The following is a 12,923-nucleotide window of genomic DNA, read 5'->3' on the forward strand; positions in this document are numbered from 1 at the left end:
GGCTACTGCCACTCTTGACTCATGTATAAAGTGATATTAAAATCAAGTTGCTTGCTAGTTACATATTCTTTTCTTTTGTCATTAACTAACTTTTTTACATCTTTTATAATTGAACCTCACTATAATATATCACATTATATAAGATTACTTATGTCATTCTTTGTTTTTTTTTTCAAGGATCAAGATGATGGTGAAGGAAAAGAAGCCAAGGATCATTTAAATTAGTACAACTCGTAAAGATATTAATGATTTGAAAACGCCTTGTAAAAGATATATTTCTTTTGTTATGTTTTTTTTTGTAAGGTTTGAAGAAGTTGATAGTAGACATTATCTAATTGACTTATTTTATTTGTGATCTAACAGAATATTTTAGTGTGCATTTAATCATTAGTTAATTAAGACATATACTTATTAATATTATTGGTCATTTCTACCTAAATATTTTTAATTGGAAAATCGCTTATAATATATTGTATTTGATCTATATCTAATTAAATAGTGGCTATTATTATTATTATTAGATGTTTTTTCTAGGCTAAAATCTCGACACTTTTTCGTGTTAAGAGTTCTTTTGGCTCCAAAAATTTATTTGTGGAGGTAAAATAATCTTGACGCTGGAATGTGTCTCGAGCATATTGCGCGACGCAGAAAAGTGTTGAGAAACTCAACACAAAAGTCATAAGCATATTTCGAGATGCAGAAAAGTGTTGAGAAACTCAACACAAAAAAACGTCACAAGTCATAACTGGACGCGTCTCTGCGTTGAGAATCTCAACGCAGTAATGTGTCGAGAATTCTCCACGCGAGAAATCTCGACGCTTTTACATTGTGTTGAGAATCAATTTCTCAACACTTTTTTCCGTCCAGAATATTAAGGAAAAGCGTTGAGAAAACACTCTTTTTCTAGTAGTTTAAGTTTATATGAGTCATACAACAACAAATTTAATTATTAGCAGGGAACTGAACGTCAATAGGCCGGGACTATTCCCAGTAACCACCTACTTCAACATGGGTCGTCACCCAGATAAATTAAGAGTAATGGCCAATTTCATTTTGCAGAACGTCCCTAGTGTGCACACCCCTCACTAATCTAATGGGTATCCGCAATGCGCACCAATAGTATTAGGAGGAAGACAATAATAAAGAGTTGTAACAGAATAAAATCAAATAATGTTCATCACCTATGGAGGATCCAAGTCCACAGGATAATTCGCTCAATAGTATTTCCACTTTACATGATTAATATATTTTAATAGTTATGGCACATCAAATAACGCATTAACATTAACATGAACGTCTTCAGTTCAATAAATATTTTTTTACAACTTAACCACTTTTATAGAATTAAAATACTCAACGTCCATAATTCATAGTAACCAATACGTCCATCATCAGAACCTCATAAAGTCACAATACCAACTTATAGAACTGTTCGAAACAGCAATAACTCACTAGTTGTACCCGTTAAGTTACATTACCAACATTAATATAATTTTTAATATTGTGATTACATACGTACATTATTAATACGAAGGTAGTAACAAAATACTAGTAGATACATATGTATTATACGCAACGATATTAGTACTAAAATTTTATAATAATAATAATTTTAGTCATAACAAGTACTAATACTATTTATGTCACATAATATACATCTAACATAAACATATAATCACATAAACCACATGTATTACACATAGCACATACAATTACTAACGGGATTCTAGTTGTTGACGGACATTGTGAATTACCTCGAACGCGTCCCAAGTATAGCAATATCAACTAAAAGTCACCTTTTACGACATTTCCGTCTACAATAAATAATACTTCCTAAAGTTAGTCACTTAATATAATATTCCGTAAAATAATTAACCAAAATTTACAAGATTAATATTAACCAAAATCTGAAAACAAAACAAAAAAAGAAAACAAAATTATACTAAAAACACGTCACACTATCACTATAGAAAGAAAAAAATTTGTATAAGGTTAATGGTTTTGATGTGTGACAGAACACACTGGCACCCACTGCCATTCTGCCACTACATACGCTACGCCTTTTTTTTCTTGTATTAAAAACTTTAAAAGTTTGACCAAATTTTTTTTAAAGAACTGATGCACGCAGCAGCAACGAGAAGCAGGAGGAAGAAAGGAAAGAAGAAAGAGAAAGAAGAAAAGAGAAGAAGAAGAAGACCGGCGTCAGACTCCGGCCAAGTCGTCGGAGTCGTGGTGTCGGGTTTTTAAATTATATATTTTTTTCTGGTTGAAACCTTCGAAACACAACAATAATGATTCTAGATCTAAAATTTAGAACTTACCAAAAAGATGAAGAAAGTGTATTACGTGAGAATTTTTGGGTGATATGGGGTGTATATATATATATATATATATATATATATATATATATATATATATATATATATATATATATATATATATATATATATAGAGAGAGAGAGAGAGAGAGAGAGAGAGTGAGTGAGAGAGAGAGAGAGGAGGGCTCTTGTGAGAACATCTCCTTTATGTGAGAACAATTTTTTATGTGAGAACAAATCTGGACCTTTGGATCTAATATAATCTAACCATTTTAAATACACTTATGAGTAATGACATTTTCGTAATTTAGTTTAACCCTTACCTCCTTCTTCCCCACCCTTTCACGCTACTTTTTTTCTCTCTCTATCTTCTCTTTCTCTCTCCTCTGTATCGTCGTTCATGGAGTTTTAGTTCTTCAAAGTTTTAGTTCGATTATTTGCGGATTCCACACTATTTTTTCTAGAAATTGTTTTGGTTACTATGATACAGCAGAGGGTCACTATGATATATAGCAGAGGGTTGTGTTGGTTACTATGATATAGCAGAGGGTCACTATGATATATAGCAGAGGGTTGTGTTGGTTACTATGATATAGCAGAGGGTCACTATGATATATAGCAGAGGGTTGTGTTGGTTACTATGATATAGCAGAGGGTCACTATGATATATAGCAGAAGATTGTGTTGGTTACTATGATATAGCAGAGGGTCACCATGATATGGAAATAGTAAATAATATTTTTTTTTCTTGACTAATTTCTTTAAACATGTGATAGATTAGTTATTATGATATAATACATGGTCACTATCATATTTTCTCATAGTTTTGCAGGCTTAGTTGCTCAATGTCGTTTTCTTGATTCTCTTGTTAACCTACGGATGAGATTCATTCTCACATAAAAAAGTGTTCTCACATAGGGACCTGTTCTCACCGGATCCCAACCCTATATATATATATATATATATATATATATATATATATATATATATATATATATATATATATATATATATATATATATATATATATATATATATATATATATATTATATATATATATATATATATATATATATATATATATATATATATATATATATATAAATTTAGGGTTTTACTAAAAGATAAGTATTTAAAAATTTTAATCCTTTCCCAAACCAACTCAGGTTATAATTTCAGAATTTTCTTTTCTCTCTATCTTTCTTTTTGAACGAAAAAAATGATAAAATAAAATCTGATTTTCTTCTAACAATTTTCGATTTTTTTTTTTAAATGGTAAACAAAAATCTAGTATTATAAAAACGAATTTCTAGAAAATCTGATGTACTATAATTATAATTTATTTTTCAGAATTTTATATTTATGAAATCTTATTATAACAAGATGAATTTCATAAAATAGTAATAAAAATTTGAGATATTACACCCCATGCCCCTCTTATATGCAACCCACGCCTCCTCACGGGGAAGAGGACTAGAGGGGGACCTAGACCCTTGAGTTGGTCTCTGTCCCCAACCCCTCCTCGATTGTTCTTATTTTCACACCGAGGACAATGTTTGGTTTTGCTTGGGGAGTATTTTCATTATTCGGGTGATTTCTACGTTTCGGGGTTAGGTGTTAAGAGACGCTTGTTGCTATTTTTGATTGATTTGTTACTTGTAATTGTGGTTATGGTTATGGTTGGTGAATGGACCAATGGTTGCTAATATGTGTTATGACATGATTTCATTTTTCTTATTTGTTTTCTTTCTTATTTTTTAAGAAAAAGAAGAAAAAAATCATATATTTTTCAGAAAAAAACCAAAAACTAATTTTCTTTCCTTTTTCATCTTCTTTATTTATTTAAGCTTTATTTTCCTTCTTTTTCAATATTTGTTTTATTTCTTGTACAATAATTTTGAAAAAGAGCAAAAACAACCAAAAATAAAAGAAATTTTAAATTTAAATAAAGTTTAGATTTCCTTGCCCAAGGAAGATACTAGTTGATAATGTATGTGGATTCCTTGCTTTGATTTTGAGTATATGTTTAGAGGCTTATTTTGGAGGAGTGTGAACTTGGATTGTGGTGTTTTAAGAGGTGAATAATCTTGATTACATTAGAATCTACCAAAATGAAACTAATGAATACTCAATTGGATGTCTAGTCTTAAATCTTAACTATGTTGCTCATGCTTGGACAATTTTTTTCTTCAACTTTGCATTCCCTTGTGTCCTTAGATATGCTCATCATGTCCCTAAACAAAGCTCTACAAGAAACTTAGTTTTTACTTCTTTTCGTTTGCAATAAGTGGCACAAAAAGCCACAAGTTCTTATGTGTCTCTCTAGTGAGTAGTTACTTCTCCCTTGTATAGCAAAAATTTTCATAATAAGGGAAAAAGAAAAGCCAAAGATAGTCAAAAAACGCGTGAAAAATGAAAAAAAAAGTGAAGAAAAACGAAAAGCAAAAAAAATAGAAGAAATTCAATAGAAGAGGTGAATTTGTGGATGCCTCCCACACTTAGTTCTATTAGTCTGAAGTTTTAAGTAGAGTGGAGTCTAAGGCCTATTTGTATGTCTAGGAAAGGTAGACTAGTTTTTTGAGCTTCTATAACACTTGAAGAGCCCTAGGTCTTTTGGATAGCTAGGTGTTCTTTAATAAGCAAGTAAAAAGTCTAATTAATAAGTGTCCTATTGTAATCTTGATTAGTTTATTTCTCTACCCATAACCTATGAGTACACTTGAAAATTAGTTGTCCTGAAAGTTGCTCTCCATCCTTTCTTGTGAACCATTTCATTGATAGTTGACTTGGACATACATCTTGAGGTTGTTGAATAAATGGTTGATGAAAAACTAGAGTTGTGGGTTTGAAAACTCTTTGGAAATCCCGGCGAGATCTCACTTGCCATCTATAGCGATCTAGGGGTTTAAAGAGCTTGTTGCATGTGCTAAATGCAATCGTGATTCCTATAAAAATGATTTAGTGTAAATTCTTTATCCTTCCTCCCTTTTTCCTTCTTCTTCCTTCTTTCTTCTTCATTTTGTTTTCAAATAAATTTTTATTCTCTTATAATCTATTTTTCTTCAGGACAAGTAAAGATCTAGCTTGGGGAAGTTTGATGATTGGTTTATATACTTAGCTTTTGATTAGTTTTTATGGTAGCTTTTAGGCTAGTTTAGGCAGAATTTCTTCATTTTCTTTCCTTTTGTGCATTTTTCCTCCTTTGTGCTTTTTCATTAGGTGTTTATTTTTATTTCAAGATTTAGGAGCATGCTTGGAGGACCTATGCACAAACCACAGTAAATACATTGAAGAAACGGAGCATCGAAGGCTCAAAAAAGGAGAAAAAGGAGGGAAGTGGATTGACTCGAGGGCTCAGGTCACATAACCCGCCCAGTTCAGTCCATGCTACAACAAAGTCCATCCTAATTTTTTTCGACCCGCCTAGGTCTGCTGATTTGAGGGCTCGGGTCAAGTATTTTGAGAAGCTTAATTCGTTCCTGGTCAGCGGTCCCGCCCGTGTCAAGCAACCATGGTACTCGGGGCGGGTTATCTTGTGGAACTCTTTCTTTCCTTTGATGCTTGTGTATGGGGGCTTTATTGTTATTAACTCTATTTTATTTTTAGGACTATATAAGAGGAACTTCTCTTATTTTAGGTTAAGCAATTTTTTTTTAGATTAGAGAGATTAAACCTTGTTTTAGCATTCAAACTTTAGAACCCTACGAGAGAGAAAGTTGAGTTTTAAACTTTTGAACTCCATTTTTAAATTTATGCAAGCTTAAAAATTGCTAATTTCTTACTTATTTCATTTTCTTTTCCCATATTCTTGTTTATTCATGTTTTGTTTGCTTAGATTTTGTTTTATTAGTTGATTATTTTCACTTTTTCTCTTTCCTCCATGGTTATGGTGATGAAGTTATTTCAAGCTTTGTTTTGCTTTATTTCCAAAATGCGTGAGTAGTTTCTTACCAGGAGAAGGGATGTAACCTTCATTTACTTTATGGATCCTAAAACTAAGTTAGGGGGTTCACTTTCGGGGTTGAACTTGTTGATCAAACTGTTTGATTTAGTTTGTTGGGTGCTTGATCACCACTTAGCTTGACTTGCATATTTGGTGAAGGATTGAGATATTAAGCAAACTAAGTTTGGTCGTTGCTAGACTAGGATCTCTATGAAAATGTATTTTCTAGTTCACGGAAACTTGATTAATCATGTTGTGCTTGATTTGACTAGATTGGTGGCACATGCCATGAGAATAGGTCATCATGCCATGAGAATATATAGGTCATGAGTGACTAATCAAGCTCCTTTAATTAGTTCAAGAGAGTGATTAGAATTCCCATGTGCGTGATTTTCCCCCTTGTGATTCCCCTTGTGTTTCTCCTTGGTTTTGATGATGGATTCTTGGATTGAATGTTAGTACATCCCCTAGTTCTTTGACCCTCATTTATCTCTCATACTTGTCTTGTTGATTTAATTTGCTAATTTCCTAGTTTTCTTAGACTTTAGAATCATTGCTAAACTTTAAAAATAAACCCCAAATTGATTTAGCTCATTGTAATTGGCGAATTAACTATTGATTAACCTTGCTTCCTTGTGGATTCGACCCTATACTTACCCTATCTTGGGTTATTTAGGTTATATTTGGCGAATTTACAATGACCCGTCACATGTGTTGTACAATGGTAGTGTCCGTGTGTGCATGCACACCGTATGTGTATTATTTATGTTGGAATGTTGTATGATGTGGTGATTGTTGGGAGTATGTTTTTGATGTTAACTTGTAAACTGTAATAAGCTAAATTTCCAATCATGTATAATTAATGTTTGGTGCTAGTGGTGCATTTTAAAATGAATCCATTATCCATGCTTGTATGAACTTATGTGTTTATGTTATTTTGTTGATCAAAGTAGCGTAACAGATTCGTGGTTGACCCAACCCTTGGACCTTAAATCGAAGTATTTGAGTTATTAAATATCTAATTGTGTTTAGTATTCTTTTGCCTATACTACTTCATTTTAGGCTTACCATATATTGACAAAAGAAGATGTGTATATGTCTATGTACCTAGGCCCATTTATATATCATGTTACTTCATTAGCCTCCTGTGGTCCGTGTTTATTTTGTCTATTAGCTGAATGTAGAATGTGTACGTGTCTTATTGTGAGAGGACACTAATATTGATGACCTAGGGATCTATATTGTGCTACCTATATATAAAGGCATATGTTTTGGTGTGCTGCTAAGACATAAATGAATGAATGAGAAATCACCTGAGTTTGAGAGAGAAGTTACACTGTTTCATTGAAGCTATTTAGTGACATTATGAATGTCATCATGGTATCAGAGCAACTAGGTTCGTTTGCTCTCTTCAAACATTAAATCCTCTCTATAAGTTAGTAGTATACACGAAAGTTTATTTCTTTATCAAAAATTGCATCTTTATTTGCACTCTCTGCGTACCTAGTGTGTGAGTAAATAGCTATCAGTTCATTGTGTTCAATTTGTTGCGTGAGAAAATGACACTTGGAATAGACAGCTCTAGTCCCTTGTATTTACATCCTTCAGATGGGAGTAATTCTATAAATGTAGAAAAACTACTAGGTTCCATTGAAAACTGATTAGAAGAGGTCTCTTGAAATAGGTCTAGCCTCAAAAAGAAAATTGGGGTTTGTGATTAGGACTGTAAAAAGAGATGGAACTAATAGTGTAAATCAAGAAGCTTGGGACACTTGCAACAACATAGTAATATCTTGGATTATAGGGAATGTAAGTAAACCTATTTAAAAATCTACTATGTCCTTGAATAGCTCATGTGAGATGTGGAAACAACTTGAAAAAAGGTATGAAGTGACCAATGGGTCAAGGAAGTACAAGTTGTGTAAACTACTGTATGAAACCAAGCAAGATGAGAGAAGCATAACAGACTATTACACATAATTGAGAGGATTATGGGAAGAGCATGAGTCATTGAACAACTTACCTCCATAACTACCATGACAAATGAAATCAATGCATTTGTCAAAGCTATGAATGAACAATAAGAAGAGCAAAGGTTGTTTCAGCTGCTTAATGGGATAGAGGAAGGCTATGTACACAGAAGTCATCTACTGATGATGAGTCCTCTATCATCAGTAGATGTGTTGGCATGTAGTTATCGTTATCAAGAAGAAAGTCAAAGAGAAGTTTTGAAGCTAGTGAAGGAAGAAAATGAGGCTAAAACTATGCTAAGTAAGAGTAGTAAAATGAGTTGTGGAGAGTGTGGAAAAATAGGCACACTAAGGAAAAGTGCTGGAGAATTGTGGGGTATCTAAGTATACACCCAACCCTAGGTCTTAAAGAGATGGAAAAGAGAAGGCAAGAGAGCCATGGAACACTAGTAGAGGAGATAGATGGAACAGACGTGGAAGGACTAACAAAGGTGGAAGAAGTGCTGCTCATGTAAGGATCAAATAGAGAGTAGCTCAAATGCACCTAGTAGTGCAAGTATTATACCACAACAGCTTGAGCAGCTCATGAAAATGCTGCCAACTCCCTTCAGGAATCATGGATCAGACACAGAAGAGGAGATGGACTACACCTAAGCAGGTATGGTGAGTTGCAACCTGGCTGACTGTGTGAAATCTGAGTGAATAATTGACTCAAGGGCCTCAGATCACATGATTGGGTCCCTGAGCATGCTAAAGAATCCAACTTAGATGAAGAAAGAGCAAAAGATAAACCTGCCCATTGGTGAAACTACTATGATTACCCATAGTGGTGAAGCTATATTAAAGTGTGAGCTGAGGCTTGAAAATGTGCTTTACATTCCCACATTCAAGCACAACCTCCTCTCTATTCAAAAAATTGTAAGAGATGAAGATTGCAAAGTGGATTTTTACTCATAATTTTGCATCATACATGAGAAGAAGAGTAAAAGGGTGATGGGGGTGGGAAAGGCTATGCATGGGCTGTACTTCTTGGTTGACAAACCCCTAAGTGAGATAGTGGAAGAATGGAAAAAACAAAAGGAAGATAGGGTGCAGGATAGTTATGTGAACCTTGCAATGAATGCAAGTGGAGATGTGAAAGTGCCAGACACCATAACTGATGCTCCTAGCATTAACAACACCACACTGTGGCACTGGAGGTCAGGCCATGCTCCAGTAAAGAGAATCAGCAAGATCAAGTGTCTTGCAGGATTTAAAAATGAACAAAGTGACATATGCATCACTTGTCCACTTGCAAGATTCACTAAAGTGCCATTTAGCTTGAGTAAAGGAAGAGCCTCTTAACTGTTTGAACTGGTCCATATAGTTATATGGGGGCCCTATAAGGTTGCAACTAGGCACAATTAGAGATACTTTATAACTATAGTTGATGATTTCAGCGAAGTAACATGGGTACATCTACTGAAACATAAGTCTAATGCCTTTGAAGCCATTGAGAACTTTGTGCACATGTCTATGACTCGGTTTGAGAAGAAAGTGAAAGTGTTGAGAAGTGATAATGATCTTGAATTGATGGCAAGCAATGTTGACCATTTTTTGCAAAAATGGGAATTATACACCAAACTAGGTGTGTTGATAGGCTTGAGCAGAATGGAAGGGCAGAAGGAAGCATACGAACATTTTGGAGATGGCTAAAGCCTTGAGGTTTCAAGGTGGGCTCCCACTTCAGTACTAGGGAGACTGTGTTATGTGTGTTGTCCACATAATAAACAAAGTGCCTAGAACTATCTTGAATAACATGAGTCCATTTGAAGTTCTATACAAAACAACACCTACCTACACACACCTGAAGGCCTTTGAGTGTCTTGCAGTTGCTAGCGATCCAAGCAGGGAACAAGATAAGTTCAAGAGTAGGGGAGTGCCATGTGTGTTCTTAGGATACCCATATACTCAAAAGGGGTATAAGTTGTTGAATTTAGTAGGCATTTGTAAGCAGGGATGTAAAGTTTTATGAAGGAGTCTTCCCTTGTTCAATGTGAATGGAGGAAAAAGTGTGAGAAAAGAATTGATAAGTATTGGCTATGGTGATGTAGAAGAAGAGAATGGTGAAGGTGAAACTGATGAAGATAATACTAAGGATGCAGAAGAAATTAGAGAGGTGAGGAGATCCATCAAGAGACATAAAACACCCACATGGCACCAGGACTATGTGACAACCAACACGACCACTAAAAGCATCAACCATACCACCACCAATCACATCAAATCACCCTTCACTACCACTTTTAAGCCTAGCACCACAAAAACCCCACAACCTATAAAAATTGAGAGAGTGACTCAAACACTAGTCACCAATTCTCCTATTTCATGTCTCAATCTCTCACCCAGCAGGAACCAAATGGGATCAAAGAAGCCTTGAAGGACAACAGATGAGTTGAAGCAATGAATGATGAGCTTATTGCTCTTGAAGAAAATAACACATGGAACATTGTTGATCTGCCAGCTGGGAAGAATGTTATAGGAAGCAAGTGACTTTACAAGATCAAGTATGATTCAGATGGGAGTGCGAGTAGGTATAAATCCAGGCGTGGTGATCATGGGAAATAGACAAAGGTATGGTATTAATTATAACCATACTTTTACTCCTGTGGCAAAGATGGCAACAGTGAGGTCCTTGCTTGCCTTGGCATCCATAGAATATAATGATGGCATTTACATTAAATGGATGTTAAAAATGTCTTCCTTCATGGTGAGTTGCAAGAAAATGTGTATATGAAGATGCCACCTGGGTATAAGGGGCTTGGACACGGATTTGAAGTGGAAAGTGAGGGAGAGTATGTGAAGCACACTAGTAATAGCAAGGTATGCAAGCTCAACAAGTCATTGTATGAGCTTAAGCAAGCACCCAAACAATGGTTTGCCAAGCTCATTAGTGCTCTGAAAGAGAATGGATTCAGTTAAGCTAAATCTGACTAATCCCTATTCACACAACAGAAGAAGCAGATAATCATTGTGATCTTAGTATATGTGGATGACTTGATCATTGCAAGCAATGATATGAGTGTTGTCAAGAGCACAAAAGCACTGCTTAGCTCTCACTTTCAGATGAAGGACCTAGGAATAATCAGATACTTCCTAGGAATTAAAGTTGATCATTGTAAAGATGGTATTTTTCTGTGTTAAAAGAAGTATATACAATATCTATTGAAGGAATATAGGATGATGAACTGTAAACCAGTCAGGCTTCCTATGGACAGCCACACCAAGCTCAGTAAAACTCATGGAGAACCTCTTCCTTATGCTGAAGTTTATCAAAAACTTGCGGGGAAAACCTGAGCTTAACATGACCTGATGTGACCTTCACAATTCATGTTCTCAGTAGCTTCATGCATCAACCTACAAGTGCCCCATATGCAAGCAGCAAAGAGGGTACTTAGATATCTTGCTGGCTCCATGAGTCAAGGTATCCTTCTGGCTAACACATCTGCAGCTCATCTACAAGCTTTATGTGATAGCGACTGGGCAAGGTGTGCCGACACTAGGAAATCCACATTAGAATTTTGCATTCTACTTGGTGACTCACAATGTCATGGAAGTAAAAAAAGGCGATTTGTAGTTGCTAGAAGCAGTGCTGAAGCTGAGTATAGGTCTATGGCACTCACTATTTGTGAGATGATGTAGCTTAAACATCTATTTTAAGATCTTGGGGTCACTCACATGACCAGGACACCTGTGTTCTGTGACAATCAAGTTGCTCTAGCTATTGCTTCCAATCCTGTGCATCATGAGAAGACCAACCACGTGGACATTGACTGTCACTAAGTTGCTCATCACTCTCAGCTTTAGGGGGTGTGCTAAAAGGAGATGTGTATATGTCTATATACCTAGGCCTATTTATATATCATGCTGCTTCGTTAGCCTCCTGTGGTCCATGTTTATTTTGTCTGCTAGATGAATGTAGAATGTGTATACGTCTCATTAGAGGACACTAATATTGATGACCTAGGGATCCACATTGTGCCGCATATACATAAAGGCATATGTTTTGGTGTGCTGCTAATACAGAAATGAATGAAATCACTTGAATTTGAAAGAGAAGTTACTCTGTTTCATTGAAGCTGTTTATTAACATTATGAATGTCATCATATATAGAAAACTAGCATTATATGCACGCGATGCATGCGACAATATGTTATATTATAGTTGGTAAATAATTCAATTCAATTTTCACTAGGTAATTAAGGTTTTAAGCATTACTATGGTGAAGTGCTTCAATAGAAATAATAATAATAAATTGATATTATCAAATGATGCATGTTCATCTCTTTGATTATTTATTATCTCAACTGATTGTGAGTCCCAAAAAACAAAAAAATGAATATTCTTTAAGTTTCTTAATTCTTTTATGGTTTGTTTATGCATGTTATTTGAAATTGTTGCTGAAACTGAGAGTTTAGATAATAAGAATCTCTGTAAATCTTTGTTTTTATTATTGTTTGAAAATTGATTTAGTCATAAGTTTATATGTTCAATTGTTGAGTTTCTTCTTTTTACAATTTTTTATGTATGTCTTTTTGATAATGTAGAATTTTCCTTATTACCCCCTATTTATAAATCAGGAAAGAATTAAGAAAATCTTTTCTTTATTACTTTTTGTGAAATTAAGGTATATAAGTCTTTTTAAGTGGGG

At 34.5% G+C, this 12,923-nt stretch overlaps 1 protein-coding gene across 1 annotated transcript; it reads left to right on the top strand.

Annotated features, from left to right (window-relative positions):
• Positions 1-10,953: 10,953 nt before the first annotated feature.
• On the top strand, positions 10,954-11,913 carry LOC104907321 (uncharacterized). The gene is made up of 3 exons (XM_010696234.1): positions 10,954-11,094; positions 11,227-11,398; positions 11,615-11,913. Exons 1-3 carry the CDS (start codon positions 10,954-10,956, stop codon positions 11,911-11,913), a joined length of 612 nt encoding a protein of 203 aa, XP_010694536.1.
• Positions 11,914-12,923: the final 1,010 nt, after the last annotated feature.

Source organism: Beta vulgaris, chromosome 4 (assembly GCF_026745355.1).
Source record: "Beta vulgaris subsp. vulgaris cultivar EL10 chromosome 4, EL10.2, whole genome shotgun sequence".
NCBI lineage: Eukaryota > Viridiplantae > Streptophyta > Magnoliopsida > Caryophyllales > Amaranthaceae > Beta > Beta vulgaris.